At 44.8% G+C, this 17,334-nt stretch overlaps 1 protein-coding gene across 1 annotated transcript in view; it reads left to right on the top strand.

The window, feature by feature from the left end:
• Positions 1 to 2,713: 2,713 nt before the first annotated feature.
• Positions 2,714 to 17,334, top strand: part of LOC142564749 (uncharacterized) — a 58,273-nt gene continuing 43,652 nt past the window's right edge. Inside the window, exon 1 of the mRNA XM_075675899.1 lies at positions 2,714 to 4,261. Coding sequence (XP_075532014.1) covers positions 3,112 to 4,261 — 1,150 coding nt within the window. The 5' untranslated portion in view covers positions 2,714 to 3,111. The remainder of the gene's footprint in view (positions 4,262 to 17,334) is intronic.

The following is a 17,334-nucleotide window of genomic DNA, read 5'->3' as shown; positions in this document are numbered from 1 at the left end:
TTATGGTATTTGCAACCGCGATTTTTAAAAACTTCACAAAACTTAAAAATTATCACCCCCTATATTGTGGCACGATTTCCGTGAGTTGTGGGAGCCCGGCGTTTTGACTTCTATGTGCACCTGGCAGTCGTTAGCGGTTACATTCTTTTCAAAGTGCTGAAACAGTCTAAGAAAGCTTCGCTTTAAAGAGTCCTCCATGTCTCCTGTCTCGCGGCATGTAGTACAGAGCGGAGAATTGGTACGCCCTGTCTTTATGTTGGCGTATAGGTAGATCCTGTCTTTATCCCACGCAGTAGTGATGCTTTTTTTTTTCGATGAAACCGCTTGGTTTGATTTCGTCATTTGGTCACTCTTTGGGACGTTGGCTTTCGGGAGATGCTACAGTGCTGCACATGAAGGAGCATCCGGTTCGTCCTTGCCAGCAGTACCAATGTGGAAGGGGATACACTGAAACTTCAGCATGAAGCCTTTGTTGTTGAGGTCCTTCACGCGCGACATCAGCCCGACAATAGCAAGACGCTATATTGTGTTACTATAGCTTCGTGATAGCGGTCGAGTGGATGATAATTTTTCCGTTTCATGAATCTTTCTCCACCTTGCGCACTTCCACAGAACTGAGTTGGCCAAGTAATGTATACAATTTGCTCACAGTGCTCAGATTGTATACTTGGCAATGTGGATGTCAGCGCTTCATTAAAATAAAAAGTTTTATTTCACCCCCAGTAATATCCATTGTTTGTGTCAAACCATTTTATGTTGAGGGACAGTCAACTAGAAATGTCACTTTTTTTCATATGTCACTTAAATCAATCTAAGGCTGCTACAGAAAAAGGAGGGAAACAACTGCGTCAAAGTACCCATTACATAATTTTATAGTTATACGGCACCCATTTTAACAATTTCTGGCCCGTAGATATGCGAGATCGTTTCTATTCAAGAAGCGGCACACACGAATACTGCACCGAAATCAATACAGAAGTATATGCGACTTTTGTATTTAGGCACTTATTCGCAAGTCCTTTATTTGTACACCCTTGTCGACCACTTGTTTCTATATAAAACGACGTTATCCAACATCATGGATATCACTGGTCATTGTTTTGGCATTGTTAAACCATATCCTCGAATCATCACAAATATTTCGGCTTGTGCAAAGTTGTGCTTCCTATTTTACAGCCATTTTCACTTCACCTACATCCTCCACTGTTCATTCAGAAAATAATAATGAAGGCATTCCACACTTAGTTTCTGACCTGAAGAATGATCACCTGCAACCATAACGGGGAAAACAAGGAACACTCATTGGCTGCACCAGATAAGAGCGTATTTTCAGACATCTGTCCTGCTGCTCGGATGTGAACTAACTAAACCATGATCGTTTCACGCACCCTCCTAAGGTTTTCTACTTAGTGTTTTGTGTCGTTATGGCACTGACCCCAATATGAACAGAGCTCCTAGTTCACGCTTTCTTATGACCAAACTGGTTTAAGAACACTTCTTCCCTTTGTTCACACGTGTTTGCTTGCAAGGCAGTGATTAATTAATTAATTTATTTATTTATTTATTTATTTATTTATTTATTTATTTATTTATTTATTTATTTATTTATTTATTTCGTGCTGCGGCCTTGATAACCCAGGCAGGAAAAAGAAGTGAGAATAGACACAGGATTTATGTTGTTGTTAAGTTTGAATACTGTGCTGTTTCATGATATCCGTAGGTGAATACGCAATTTAGTCTCTGAAAAAAAATGAATCAGTCGGTTATATATATATCCAAACACTTCTAATACATCGACGTTTGTTTTTGTACGATAATGCGATACTGTGCAGATGTATTACATGGTGTGTCTAATAATTGACGTATAAACGAGTAGTTCCATTTCTAAGGAACCGGTATTTACTATTTAATAAAGGGAAAATGACACATCCACCCAAACGTAGCAAATTGCTACAAAAGAAACCCATACGGGTTCCTCGAGAGAAAAAAAGAGTTGAAGAAAAATTCGTCCTGATCCGGGACTCGAACCCGGCACCACCACATTTCTGGGGCAGCCGCCGTAGTGTGTGCCGTAGAAAACAGCTTATAAAATGATGATGCACATGAGTTCATACAAATGCGTGCCACTTCATACGACTTCGTTTCAGTGCATATGACACTTAAGGCGGACTGGTTGAAACGTGTAGTTGGATACTATAGCTTTGATTTAGATCTTCGTTATCCGATCCCTATAGATGCGCTATGCAGAGTAAAATAATGTTTTCATACATATTCTATAATGAAAAAAAAAGGAAATGACACGTATCTGTAGTGGAGAGTGTCAGAAACTGTAACTTCATTCTGTCACTGCCTGCGCCTTCTGAGCGGCGAAATCTAGGGAGCGCCGCAGGACCATGCTTTTTTTCTTCTCCGAGCGCGAGATTGCGATGATTCTGGCTGCAAAATAAACACGTTCTTCCGGACCAACGCAGGACTGCTCTGTGTGCGCCTATTTTTTGCGAAGGCCTGGGCCGTGCTGCCTCTTGAGCCGCAACGGCAGCAGCAGGGCAGTAATTGGAGGTGTCAGTGACTTTAACGCGAAGTGTAGCCGCAGCGCGGTAACCGGGGAGACGGCGTCAGCGGCAGAAACCGTCTGGGCCCACGCAGAAGCAGGCACGCGACCGCGGCGGCGTGGGGCAACTCGCCGGCGGCGCGCCCCGCTCAGCGCCCTCCCCCAGGGGCGTCCGCCCACTCGAGGGAGACGTTCGGGCCGTCCTGATTTACGATTAGCCCCGCAACCAATGTGGGCAAGGCCCGCCCCCATTGCTCTTGTTTTGCTTGCCCGTTCCCTCTTGCAGCCTCCCCCGTCCTCACTGCGTGTTAGAGCGAGACAAGTGCGCCAACCGTCAGCTGCCTCGCCTCAGGGCTCTCCCCTCGTGTGACGCAGTAGAAGTGCGTCTGGCGGTTTCAACCTCGCGACTCTCTGGTTTCGGATAGCGCGTCCGCATTGCGACAGGTGCGAGAAGCAGAAGCAACAATGGCCGCGCGGTGCCGCAACGTCAGGCCACCGATATCGTGAGTGAAAGTTGGTGAAAGCAGTGGGAGCGGGCGCTGCCTCACGGCAGCCGCAGTATGAAGATGGTCAAGGTAGAGATGCCAATGCCCAACACTATGGACAGCACCCACAGTGCAAACCAGCTGTGTGAGCACACCCGCTTGGACGAACTATCCATCAGCATGCCTGCCGTGAGCACCACAAACAACTGCTCGTCGAGCAATAACGCCAGTCTCAACGCGTCCACTGAGCCCGACTCTGAGGACAAGGTCGTGTCCACTACAAAGAAGTCTGGGGCAGGTGTGCGGAGACAGGAGAAGCCCCCTTATTCGTACATCGCCCTCATATTTATGGCCATCGAGAGCTCCCCTACCAAGCGAATGACCCTCAACGAGATATACAACTTCCTTCAACAGCGGTTTGCCTTCTTTAGAGGACCCTATCAAGGCTGGAAGAACTCGGTCAGGCACAACCTTTCTTTGAATGAGTGCTTTGTCAAGCTACCCAAAGGACTTGGGCGCCCAGGAAAGGGCCACTACTGGACTATCGATCCCAGCAGCCAGCTCATGTTCGAGGAGGGTTCCTTTCGGCGGAGACCCCGAGGATTTCGGAGAAAATGCCAGACCATGAAGGCTTACACAACGTTCTACCCAACGCCTTCTAGCACAGGTCTCCTTCCTCCAACACCGTACGACCTACTCAGCCAACAGCAACACCAAGCCGGTGTCCTACCAGGTCATGCTCAAGTTGCAACAAGCCACCACCAAGCCTACATGTCCACCGACCCACAGTCGATGATGCCGTCCTCCACAGCGGCGCTGGCTCCCACGTCTCACTGCAGCTTTGCTTCTACGGGCCAGAACTCGCTAGGCCCAATGAGTCACCACTACTTGGCCAATTGCTCACTGCCGCAACCCATGACACCCATGTCCAGCGCTGGCTCTGGTGATCTTCCCTTGAACTCGTCCATGTACTCTGCCGCGGCTCCGAGCATCTCCATGGACACTATGTCGGCGGCCTGGAGTAGCTGTCCGCCGCACCCGAGCGTTACACATAGCTCGCAATACATCAAGCAGCCCCCGCCTAGCCCCGTGCCTAGCCCGGTGTCCCAGATGCAGAGTCTGCCACCGGACCTAGGCCCTATGTCTTACTCCTCGGGATCGCCAAGCATCCATGGACAATCGCTGTTAGGAAACACTGCGGACAGCATGGACCTCGCTTTAGCAGGTAAGCCGCTTTTGAGACATGCCTATAACGAATACAAAAAGTTGAAATCTTTAAAGCAGCAACAAATGACTTCTGTGCTTGCTGCAAAGTGTATTTTAAGAAGATATCAAACGGTGCTTATATGAAAGGGTGGAACGTTTCTATGTCACGTTACAACCGAAAGAACCATTGCTTACTTTTTACTTAAAATAAAAACTTTGTATTGTAGTATCAGAGATGAAAGTATGTATTATAGTTCTCGCAGAACCCGTTGCGTTTTACCTGACTACACTCCGATAAAGCAATTTATGGTCCTGATTCGACCACACCGAACTCCTGCTGGAATCTGTCTGGTCGGGTCAGGAAGAGCATGCTTAGGAAATGACCAAAGAGATGAGTTAAGAACTGTTTTGTCTTCGAGTTACTGACATAGCTCTATTTAATTTCAAGAGAAATTTTTGGGGTTCGCCTGTCCCTAAAAATGGAAATATTACAGTCATGTCGTTCCAACGCACACAAACAGCGCCCTGTGTGTCTTTAAAAATTAGCAGAAAATGAAACGACGATATTGAATGTGGAATCATAGAGACTTTTTTCTGCGCACAAACGTATATCTACGGATTATATTGCTTATTTCACGATGTAATCTTACTGCAGTCGCCTTGATTCATGGAAAACTTTAGGGCGATGACAAGGAACTAAACACTAAATAACTTGTATTAGTTTCTACGCTACTGTATGCATGAGAAGCAGGCCTAATAGATATGCACAATAGTTAAAAAAACGAAGACGAAGTTCTTTTCTCCTGCCTCTTTCAGTCATTAAACATTAGGTTACATATGTTTTATATTTAGTTTGTCTTCGACCACTTTTATTTCTTATTAGGGACATATACAACAGCGCTTACTTATTATAGGTATTTGTGAAGGGGGAGGAAATGTAAGTGTCATAGAACTCACGCTTTATCTCCCTGTTTGCGTGCCACTTTTGCGTCTGCCTTGCTTTAAGTTTAATATTTGATCATGAGACACAATTATTCACGTGCAAGCTCCACCACTTGCGCTGTGATATGTTCCGAATAATAGCGACAGACGTACACGATGAGGAAGGCTTCCGGAAATGCCGTTATCAGTTGTAAACACAACTGGTACTTTTTCGAGTAGCTTAAAGCAAGTCTTGATATCTACGGGCTGAATATTTTCCTGTAGAGAAGCCAGATGGCGCTCTCCTTTGAGTTAGTAGAGGATATACTTCCTAAGAAAGTGATGAGATGTGGCCTGACTTACGAATCCTGTGCAGAGGCCAGCAAAAGCATATTCTCCATAGATGAGTTGAAGCACGGCTGGAGAGATGCGAAAATACACTTGCCTCCTGGAGGGGTGCCTCTCTGAAGTGTGTCACGCACACAGCACATCTCCCCTGTCCTTCCATGCTTGCATGTATCTTCACGCTGTATCTTCATGCGATTCTTTTCCAGTGTTGGGTTGCAGCACAGGTGTCTTATTTGATGTGCCAAGTCTCGTCGCAACTGATAAGAGCTCATACACTATCGATTGCGCCGCTTTCTTTCCGAGGCTCTCACGCTTGTGTCACCGGTTGTGACGACGACATCCGGCAATCTTATTCCTTCTGCTTACTCTTTCCATATCTCAAATCATACATGCAGGATATGCGCAAAATTTTAAACGTATAAATATTTGCATGCGACCCGTGGCGCAGATAAATTTCCTAGGGAGATGAAGCGCAGAAATTTTAAAGCGCCCGGTTCATGGGACAAGGTCTAGGCGAGTAACGGGTTTTTCTGTGCCTATATCGCGCGGCGTGCCTCGCCCATTCCCTTCTAACTTTTCCTATATGCCCCTTCATATGGCCCAACGAAAATATACTGTACACTATTTGAAAAGTTATGACGTGAGAATACCGCACACTAGGCAGTGAGAAGAATAAGTCAAACAAATTTGATGTCACTGAAGACATAAACGTACACAGAACACCTACCATGTGAAGCCGCAAAATTGGAAATGCGCTAACATCATGAAGCGTAATCGGGAACTATACCTTAGCGGTGATTTATACTGAACAAATGGAGCTCGAAAAGCGCCTAAATATTGTTTCCAAGGGCAAAGGAGCAAGATGAAACGTCCGATATCAGTAGCTTAGTGCGCTTTCACCGCCGCAGCTTAACAGGGAGAGAGAGAGCGAGAGATTTATTATGAGAGAAAACCTGAACTCGGCCTGAACTGAGTTACAGAGCTGTTAACTTGATGGTTCATTTTCTTTATTTTGTTATCCACAATTTTTATAAAAACATTTGTGCAAAAAAAAGACCAAAATAATCTGGTCTATGCAGAAAGTAGATTTGAACATTTTCTTTTAAATGCAACAAATCTCATCAAATTCTGTGCAGTGGATGGTGAGCAAACCGATTATCCGTTCCCATCTATTTGGATAGGCGCTCTTTAGGTATAAAGAGTTCCAACGAGTTCGTTTATGAGACGGCCGCCATCGAGCTGTAGAAAGCAATGCCGTCCTTTGAATAGTTTGCTCATGAAGTTTAGTAATGTCGCTCTTAGTATTGAGACCAGGACGAAGCTTTGCATATTTCTGAAGCATAATGCTCACTTGTCTCATAATCCAGGAATAACTGAGCCAGCGACGAGAAAGACGGAGTCAAGCGCATCATTGTGAGCAAGAATTGGAGAGGTAAAAAAATATTCAGAGTTCAGAAATATGTCCGCTTTCGTCTGACCCGCAGTATTACATTTACTGCGCCTCTAACGCCCCGTCTGAACGAACCCTCTCCAGCATGAGTGATGTGAAAACAAATAAGGCGAGATAAATTTAGCTAGAAACCTGAACACCATCTTTCTAATTCACCTTTCGCCGTGACTGGCTGGAACTGTGAATGTGAGCACTGATCGAATAAAAGAGAACAACTTATGCTCTATCGAAAGTAAATGTACTGAACAAAAAAGATTTGCTTGAGTATCAGACATTAGTCAACAAGTAATTCTGTTTTAGTGGTATGTGCGTTAGGTCATGTAACGCAGTATAATTTTCAAGATAAGCACACGGTTGCCAAGACCTGTCGACTTGAGGTACTTCAACAACGCTGTCGTGGCTTTCTGTGCCATTGACGGGTACGGCCGCCTGCTTGAAACTGACCTCTATTTCCTCTCTCTCTCTCTTTTCGTCCCTATACCCCTACCCCAGTGCAGGGTAGCAAACCGGACGTGCGTCTGGTTAACCTCCCTGCCTTTCCTGTCTTCTATTTCTCCCTCTCTCTTAAAATAAGCAGTTCATAATCAATTACTAGGCTTACCATGCTCAGAAAGTGATCGCCTGTACTTCTGCCACTGCCATTCTCATAGCACTACCTTAGAAGATATTTCAGCTATGCATATTTCAGTTTTCTTCCTGGCCGAAGCAAAACCCAACGCAAGTTCTGAAATTCGCAAATTTAAGCCATCAAATTCTGCTTGAGAAGTATGTATGTTATAACATGTATAGGAAGCCTAATAGAAAACGTTGTCTTTATTCATATATGTAACGACTACGTTACTTTGTTTCGGCAGCCTCTTATTTATTAATACCATTTCTGCTATATTGAATCATGTGGTTCATTAGTTGAACGAAATGTTGGTGCGTAGGGTAAAAGGTAGCGTCAGAGAGAAGGCAGTGTACGGTAATGTAGGGTTTTTCAAGATACCGCGTAGGGTTTTTTTGAAAAAGTGGTTGATAATTTTCACTCAGCTTTAACTTCACTGGATGACAGCTTTTTCGTTCCACATAGTAAGTGCGTCACTGAAGGTGACTAACGTGCCATGACGCGATCTTGTCACTTCGTTGTCGTTTTTCGGACGGTCATCTGTTTCCCGTAAGCTGAACAAGCACAGTACTGCGGTACTGATTTGGCTTGTTCTGTGAGTGGTTCAATAACGACAATGGGAACGGTTATACCTGGTTCAATATGTCGACAGAGGACTAAAAAGGCAACCCATGCGGGCGTTATTTTCTGTTTTTCCGAAAACAGCGGAACACAGAACGTGCTGGTATAGACGGGGTCAAGTTCTTGAACACGTCTTCTTTTGCGAGACTCCGAGAATCTAGGAGAAAATACCATGGCATAGGCAGGGACAGTTGTCACGAAGACGTCGCGCATAATTGCGGCCTCATGATTTTATCGTTGAAAGGTATCCAGGGCCCGCATTCACGAAACTTCGCTTGCGTAAGTGCGTTTCCCCTTCGGCCGACGTCTGGGCGTCCCTCACTCATGATAGCAGTTATCGTGATAGAAAGATGATCGCTGCGGCAATAGCCAATTGCGGACGGCACAAGGAGCTCTGTTAATACGGTTCCAGTTGTCATCGCTTGGTATGATGGCGGTAAACTTACCTCCCTTGGCTAGCCTCACTTCCAAATGCGCCAAACAATGTCCAAGGCGACTGCGTCAGCATCACGCTTCACCGCGTGAGTGATTGAATTCTTGTAGGCTACGGCGAGGACCATTACAGGAAGCGTTACACCTTAAAAACTCTTTTGTGTCCTTGCTGCCATGTTTTTCACTAACTTTTCTTAGTCGCAAGCTGAATGTTAACCCGGCCGCATCTGATGTTGATCTGTTCTTCATTCTTGGTAAGGCATCTCACGAGATTTTACTGTTGGGCATGAATATACAGTCCGTTATGCCACGCCTCATCGCTGTTATCTTTTGCTGTTCTTACCTCAAGATCTACATGGCCAGCAGGAGCTGGAATTCCGCGTGCCACCAGCAGCGCCCTAACCCACAGCCTAGCGAGCGGAGGAAATAGTGTTCATTAGCAAATGGTACAATTTCGTCTGAACAAATTGGCGCAACGCTCATGGCCATTGAACGAGCTTGACTGGACGCCTTAAGAAGCAAACATTTATACAGCGTTCTCTTTTTCTTACATCAAACACTTTTTTAAAGCAGAAAACTTGAATTGCGTGGCTACATATTAATTATCTGCTCAGCAGGACGTCACTTACAAGAAAAACCAAAGCAATCCATTCATAATTTAGCTAATTCTATTAATTAACTTCCTAGTTACCAAATCTAGTGCACATGCCACTTGCACATGCACTTTCTGCCACTCAGAATAGCAAGCGACATTATGGCGAGGGACAAAGTAACTAAACTCTTTTTTCCTCATTTGTGGTAGCAAACCGAACAGTCCTCCCGTTGACCTCCCTATATCTTCCTTCTTATGTTTCTCTCTCTGTTTCGTTGAAGGTGACTCGCGTCAGGTGTCGCATTACATTTTGTCACATCATTATGTCTATTTTATAGAATCTCACCGTTGTTCTGAACTGCCAGAACTAATTTGTCACTATCCAACGCAGACAGAGTGTGGTGCTCAACAGTAATAAATGAGTCCGTTCCTCCCCATGTCTTTAATGATCACCTCACTTCAGTCGGTACTAGAAAACCTCTTCGGACTCAAGAAAATTAATACCGCTATGATACACCAGTAATTGCTATCACGGGCCAAAGGTATATTTCACGTTTGTGGAAGCTGAAGTTCCTTACTTTCAGTTATTTAAAAAAAAAAGCTCGGTACCCTTCCACTCTGTGAAGAAGAATGACCAGCTACGCTGTATATGTGGGCCTCTTAATGGTGAACTGCACATCCGCCGCGTGTCGGCCACGTATTGCACTATCTTCGGTAGCGGCCCACATATAGGGAGTGCTTAACGCCTGCTTCACCTCCGCCGCGGGTCGGCCCGGCATTGCACTACCTTCGGGATTTTGTGTCTACACACGGACACGATCCTGGGCGAACAAGCCCTAAAGAGCTTCGCTGTAAAAAAATAGTTTTATTTCGCGGCCACATGCTTGACACCCATGTGAATTCTAAATAAACACTCGCGAGACTCTTCATTAATTATGTAGCTTGAACCAACCAAACCAAATTGTCTCCTTTAGTGCACGCAAAGAATATTTGCTGCCACAGAAACGTTTCTTAACCAAAAACGTTATTGCCTCCTCCTTGGCAAAAGAGCCACCTTAATGAGTGAAATCGTTCAAGAGATTTAATACGTGGCTCTGCAGAATTATTTGGTCGAGGACAAGCCTTACTCAGCGCACAATTGATACGCAAGGAAAGAAGGCGACAAGGCGCAGTGCTTTTTCCTGTCACCTTCTTTCCTTCTGTATGAATTGTGCCCTAAGTAATGCTTTTCCTCGATGAAAGAATGTTTCACCCCTGAGCAGCTGCTCTGTTAGGGAGAATTCTCTGGGATCGAGCTATGGCTGAAGACGAGAGCCAGTCAAATGCGGGTTGATGCACCAGGCGTGTGCAGCCGCCTAGAACGCTTCAATGACAGAGGTTTTGTCTTGCTTTTTTGATACGGAAGCATCAAATAGCCCATTGAGCGAAAAAGACGGCGTCTGTAGCAGTGAAACGGTACCTAATTTCCCATTGGCTACGTGGTAGCGGTTCGCTACATGCTGGCGCGCGTTCCGAAGGACCAGAATGAAGTTTTACCATACGACACCACGTCACGTGCGCACCCCGACGGAGAAGAGCGAGAGAAAAGGAACACCTTCTGGCGCGCCAGGTCTTGAGTGAGGGGAGAGGGCATCACCACGACGCCAAGTCACCCTCGCATGCCTTTGTTATCCGCACGTACCTTGTTCGCGCAAGCGCTCTCCTGGGTTCTAACGCCGCCTCGCCAATCACTACAAAGAAATTAACGTACAAAAGCCGAATAAATTCGAAGGGGAAACGTTAGCGGTGGTGAGCTTCGAACCTACGACCCCACGCTTATGAGTCGAGTGTCTTGCTCACTGGGCTAAACCAGCGCCTCCTAGATAGCAGGCCTATGCACTCTGCTGTATGACATCATGCTACTTGGGCTGAAATTTCCAAGGTCGGTGTGACGAAAGCGGTGATGTAAAAATCACCGCTACTTACTCGGGAGCGTCACCATTAGATTCTATGGCAGTCGGGCATGGTAGCATGACGTCATGGATGGAACTGCACTGGCCCGGTGCTACTTAGGAGGCGTTGGCCAAACGTCACAACGAACTCGCTTGCCCGCGAGGAGTTCAGAACCGTTCATCGGCGTTCAAATATACATTAACGTCTCCGCAGTCGCAACTAATAAGTGCTTAGGGGTCCGCGGCTTTTTTTTTCTGTGCCAACGCTGTGTTTTATTTCTGTCTCATTATACTGTTATTATTCTTTTATCAGTTTCTTCAGCCTGCGATGACTCGATGATGTAAGCTGAATTGACCTTATCTTTATTGCCTACTTCATCCATAAAAATCCAGAGTGAAGAACCAAGGATGTAGTTTATTTATTATTCTAAAATCACGCGTAATACGGTTCTGTTCGTCTTTATGTGAGACGTGAACATTCATTCTAAAGAGGACTACGTTTTTAACATAGTGGTTATTTCTAGCACTACTAATGCGGCGGAAACAAGCTGCAGGGCGCGAACATCAGGCATTGCAGACTTCAAGAAGAATTATTACGGTGACGCGACGCTAGACGCCAGTCAGACGATGATTCGTTGATACTCCACAAGCAATACATTTGTAAAAGAGTCCGAAGCTCCGGAAGACGCAAAAGCCCCTATCATATGTCACAGGTGCATGGCATTATGTGTGGGGCTCTACGGCATATTTCTTTGCGTAAGGTCGCCAAAAGAACATTAACATCTACCCTGTCTGGAACTTACTATCTGTTTGAATAATATAAATATAACATGATATGCCAGAGACTAAGCACGTAAAGGCTGCTCAATGCCATGGAATACGCCAGGAGCCATCAAGTTTTCTAATGAGCAAAGTGAAAATCATGTCATATACCACGATCGAGCGAATACTCAGAGACGAGCTATAGCATTTATATTTATTTCAAGTACTAGTATATTTGACGTATACTGCATCCACCAACAAAGTAAAACCAAAAAAAGAAAAATACTTGGGAAAAAAGCGCGAACCCCAAGCTTTGGGACATGTAACTTATTATTCCTGCTCCTCCACCATACAGCGACCTTTGCTATACCGTTGAGAGCTCCAATTTCGAAATACCTAATTGGCAGCGTAAGATATTAAAAAATATGTGAATCCCGGAATCGAACCAACAGACTAACATTCACATCCACAACACTATACTAAAAAAAAAACGCTCCCCCACCGCCTGCATGGTAAGCTTCTGCCACCCGATAGGTTTATATATATCTGCACTACTGCGCTAGGTTTTGTGACATCTGGTGTCTCGAAAACTGCGATTTCTATGTAGCTTGTGAACACGCAGTTCGAAAGAAACAAAATCCCAGTCTCTTGAGTTCCACAAACCACTCTCGAATGACCATTCACGAAGTGTATTTTGTGCGCAATTTCTTTAAACTCACAAATTCCTTTAGATTCTCTTTGGTAGAGCTTCGTGGGTATTTCGGGAAAGAAATGCATTAGTGCATGTTGTTGGGTGAGTCGGTCGTACACCGTTAAGCAAACATGGACGAGAAGAACACAAGGACGGGCGCAACTTTTTCTCGCGACTGGGTTTTATTCTGAACAACACGGATATTTATAACTCCCTGTCTGCAAAATCATCTCAAACGCGCATGCTAGAAACCTGCTTTCATTTTGACACAATCTGACAACGGTATTACTAACATAATCTTCACCCTTATTCCTTGTGAAAAAAACCTCAGCAAGCTCACGTGCCATATGGTCACTATACTGTGTCTCAAAATTGTTGTTCTTGCCAGCAAAGGCCGGCACGGATTATCAAGTATAGCCAAAGGGCATGCGCAGCAGTGCAAGGGCAAATTAGACCCTTTTCCGGTCTTTATCGGAAGCTGGTGCTCTCTTAGCCGTTCATTTATACATCGGCCCGTTTGACGGACGTAAACATTCCCATAGGTCAGGGGGATTTCGTATACAACCCACGTCGAACAACCGACGTACTTAATTAAATGAAATTATGGGGCTTTACGTAACCACCATTGTAACCCAGCTGCTGATGATGATGATGACGACGACGACGATTATGATTATGATGATGATGATGATGATGATGATGATGATGATGTGCCAAAACCACGATCTGATTATGAGGCACGCCGTAGTGGAGGACTCCGGAATAATTTGGACCACCTGAGGTTGTTTACCGTGCACCTAAATCTAAGTACACGGGTGTATTCGCATTTCGCCCCCACCGAAATGCGGCCGCCTTGGCCGGGATTCGATTCCGTGACCTCGTGCTCAGCAGCCCAACACCATAGACACTAAGCAACCACGGTGGGTACACCCGACGAACTGAGAGACGTGACGCTTAGTGCAATCTCGCATGCTCCTTTCTCCGGAGGCAATCCGGTGGCACAGTGAGGCCAACTTGTGTGGGGCTGAAAATACCACCGACACACGTAGCGATTCAAACAGCTCCACTGCATGCGTGATGGGCTACTAAGTCTGTAGAACCCCTTCCTTCGCGTGATCATCCGTTAGTTTCTTGCTGTGCGACTAAATATATATTAGTCACGACCGCTAGAGGTACTGAGTCTTCATGTCCTGAATTCCTGCATTTTACTACTCCAATGCATGAACTTGGAAATGGAAAAAAGGAAAGGACTACGTGGCTGTCGGCTTGGCTCCAGCGAGAATAAACCGAGAGACCAGAGACGCACAATAGTCATGTTAACATTTGCGCATGACAATCCATCTCGTCGAAACATTTTTTAATAGTCTTGCATGACATTCAGGCAACGAAAGAAAATTTATGAGAAGTGCTGTTATTGAAAACGAAAACGTACTCTTACTTAGCAGGTGTGCGAAACACGGCTGGGGAACGCTAAATATCAGGGGATGGTCTGCAGACGCGTTCCTGCACGTCGCGCAGGTGGTGCCCTCTGAAATGCTAAAGCAGCAAAATTTCATTTCAACATTTATGTAGATGCTGGTATTGCAAATAATGTGCACCAATTCAATAGTGCTCACAATTAAAAGTCATATGAGGCCTGGAAGTATTCGGTGATAAAGTAAATATTCATGGAAATGACCATGCATTTTCCATAGATCCTAAGGTAACTTAGGAACCAGTTAGCATATTTGTTCTCGCTCGACTATGCATACTGAACACATCCGTGTTGTTACTAAAAGGGTCGGATAACAGAAACAAATAATCGGTTCAGTATGTGCGCGTATTTCTTTCAGGCGTGCAATTCAATGGTACTCTTTGATGCGAAATTTAGTTATGGGACTGTCTGTCCACACACACACACACACACACACACACACACACACACACACACACACACACACACACACACACACACACACACACACACACACACACACACACACACACACACACACACACACACACACACACACACACACACACACACACACACACACACACACACACACACACACACACACACACACACACACACACACACACACACACACACACACACACACACACACACACACACACACACACACACACACACACACACACACACACACACACACACACACACACACACACACACACACACACACACACACACACACACACACACACACACACACACACACACACACACACACACACACACACACACACACACACACACACACACACACACACACACACACACACACACACACACACACACACACACACACACACACACACACACACACACACACACACACACACACACACACACACACACACACACACACACACACACACACACACACACACACACACACACACACACACACACACACACACACACACACACACACACACACACACACACACACACACACACACACACACACACACACACACACACACACACACACACACACACACACACACACACACACACACACACACACACACACACACACACACACACACACACACACACACACACACACACACACACACACACACACACAAAGAAAAAAAAAGAAAACCGTCCTGTTATCCAGAATGCACAAGTAAGACATACATTCCACCGTCACCTCTTTGGGAGTGTCATATGCGAATCCTCAATAGCTTGCGATTGCAAACCTGATCTAGCAATGCTGCACACTTATTGCTTCATGTTGGATACTCATCGACGACGTAGCTCGTCCGCTTTTTTGTGCTGCGAATTTCATGTCCTGGTGAAATACGCTGTAATAAGAATTAGAAATAAGTATTTTGATGATTGCGACAACATGCCAGAAGCTGAAAATGCGAATGCAACCGGGACAAAAATGAAATGAAAGCATAATTCACTACCCTAGAAGCGCATCCCAGAAAACCTGCGAAAAAAAAAATGAGCGACTAACAATTTTCATTGACTTTTGCGGAAAGATCAGTAACGTTCTCTATGCAAGAATTAACGCATCCAATATCCTCCGCCAAGAAACACATGTAGCTTAATTTCAAATCACTAGCGTGAACTACAGCTTCAAAAGTCGAAATACTTAGGTCTAATCAACGCGGTGTAAACATTAATATGCATGAAAACTCTTTATTTCTACGTGTCATTCTGCGGCTATCCGGACATGAGAGTGTAAAAGTTAGCTTCTAGACACTTGGCATGGCACAGTCTATTTATTAAAATGATTCGTGTCGTTGTATTGCGTGTCTCTGGAAGGAAAAGAAAATGGCAGGATAGGGAAGAGATCTAGAGGACATTTTAAAGTGTCTGACCTAGCCCGTTGACATGATACACGAAAAAAAGTTAGATATTAAAGAAATTCAGATAAGAATACATGAAATGGTGAGCGAAGTTTTCAGCGTCTTCGCGGATGGCGAAATTAGAGGCTGGATATATTTGGTCTACAATATACCTGTGGACTAAATTATATAAACGACCTGTGAGCGTATCCACATTTTATGCTAAGAAGCTATTAATTTAGGCCATTTGCAGCATTTGGAAAATACGAAGTGTTCTAACTATAGCTGAAAAACAATTGCTCAGAATATGTCCATTGCCCATAAAGCTGTGAAGGCGCTTTTGTGTTTCTTAAGGACGACGGGTTTTTGCAACCACCTGTGACCAGTAATGCAACTTCTGTAAAACCACACGCGTCAGCGAACTCGCAGCAATTTCCTTCTTTCCTTCCCTCCTCTCTCTCCCTGTGATCTTTGCTTTCCCCTTTCCCATTCCCCCGGTGTAGGGTAACCAACCGGACGTTATTCTGGTTAACCTCCCTGCCTTCTACTTTTCTCTTTCCTCCTTCCTTGCTCAGAATATGTCAGGCGTTCTCTATTTAAATGAGAGAAATTATTATTAATAATGAAAAAAAGCAATAAGAAATACATGGTCAAATTGGTATGCCAATTTAATGTGGTCGAAGCACAGCCTACTTTGTTGCAAACTTCTGTTTATTCGACTGCTCTTATCTTCCTGTTTACATATAATCTAGTCCTACTGGTTAAATTTGTGGGACCTCTGCGCATCACTCCTCTTTTTGTGAGTTGATTCAAAATACAGCTTTGGTCAGAGCTTCTGTTTTCTTGCTCGTACTACAATACAAGCTTACCAGAATTATTCATCTGTTCCGGACCGTCGTCTACCCACACCCTTTGTTAAAATTGTAATTGCCACGGTGGCTCTTCCGCAGCGGTGCAATATTGTTCTACCGGTTCTGATCAAAGTGGCTTTTACAAATGCTTATTCATTCTTCATACAGATGGCGAACACACATATGAGCGGCTCTTACAAATCTGTGGAGTCCAATACTTCCCATGCATCAGTCCACGTTATGACATTTGGTGTCTTCTTCGTTGTACTCTGATAAAAGGCAACGCTGGGAATTGCTTTGCAATGTCAGGGAAAAGGTTTATTTAGGTATACCTACGCTTTCTGTTGCGTCTAAGGCAGTTCAGTTCATGCAAAAAGGTAGAAAAAAAATATTTTTATCTCAGAAAGAAATACTCCGGTACCTGGATAGCCCCTTCTCGTGACTTCAACAACCATCAATTCTCTGGGACATATTCTGCGGCTCAAATATGACTCTGCAACCTCTCCCGTCCGCTTTGCATCGTGACTCCCATGAACAATTGCTGTCAGAAATAATATTACACTACCATCAAGCGGTT

The sequence above is a fragment of the Dermacentor variabilis genome, chromosome 1 (genome assembly GCF_050947875.1).
Source record: "Dermacentor variabilis isolate Ectoservices chromosome 1, ASM5094787v1, whole genome shotgun sequence".
NCBI classification, from domain to species: domain Eukaryota; kingdom Metazoa; phylum Arthropoda; class Arachnida; order Ixodida; family Ixodidae; genus Dermacentor; species Dermacentor variabilis.
This window is presented reverse-complemented; position numbering and strand designations above follow the sequence as displayed.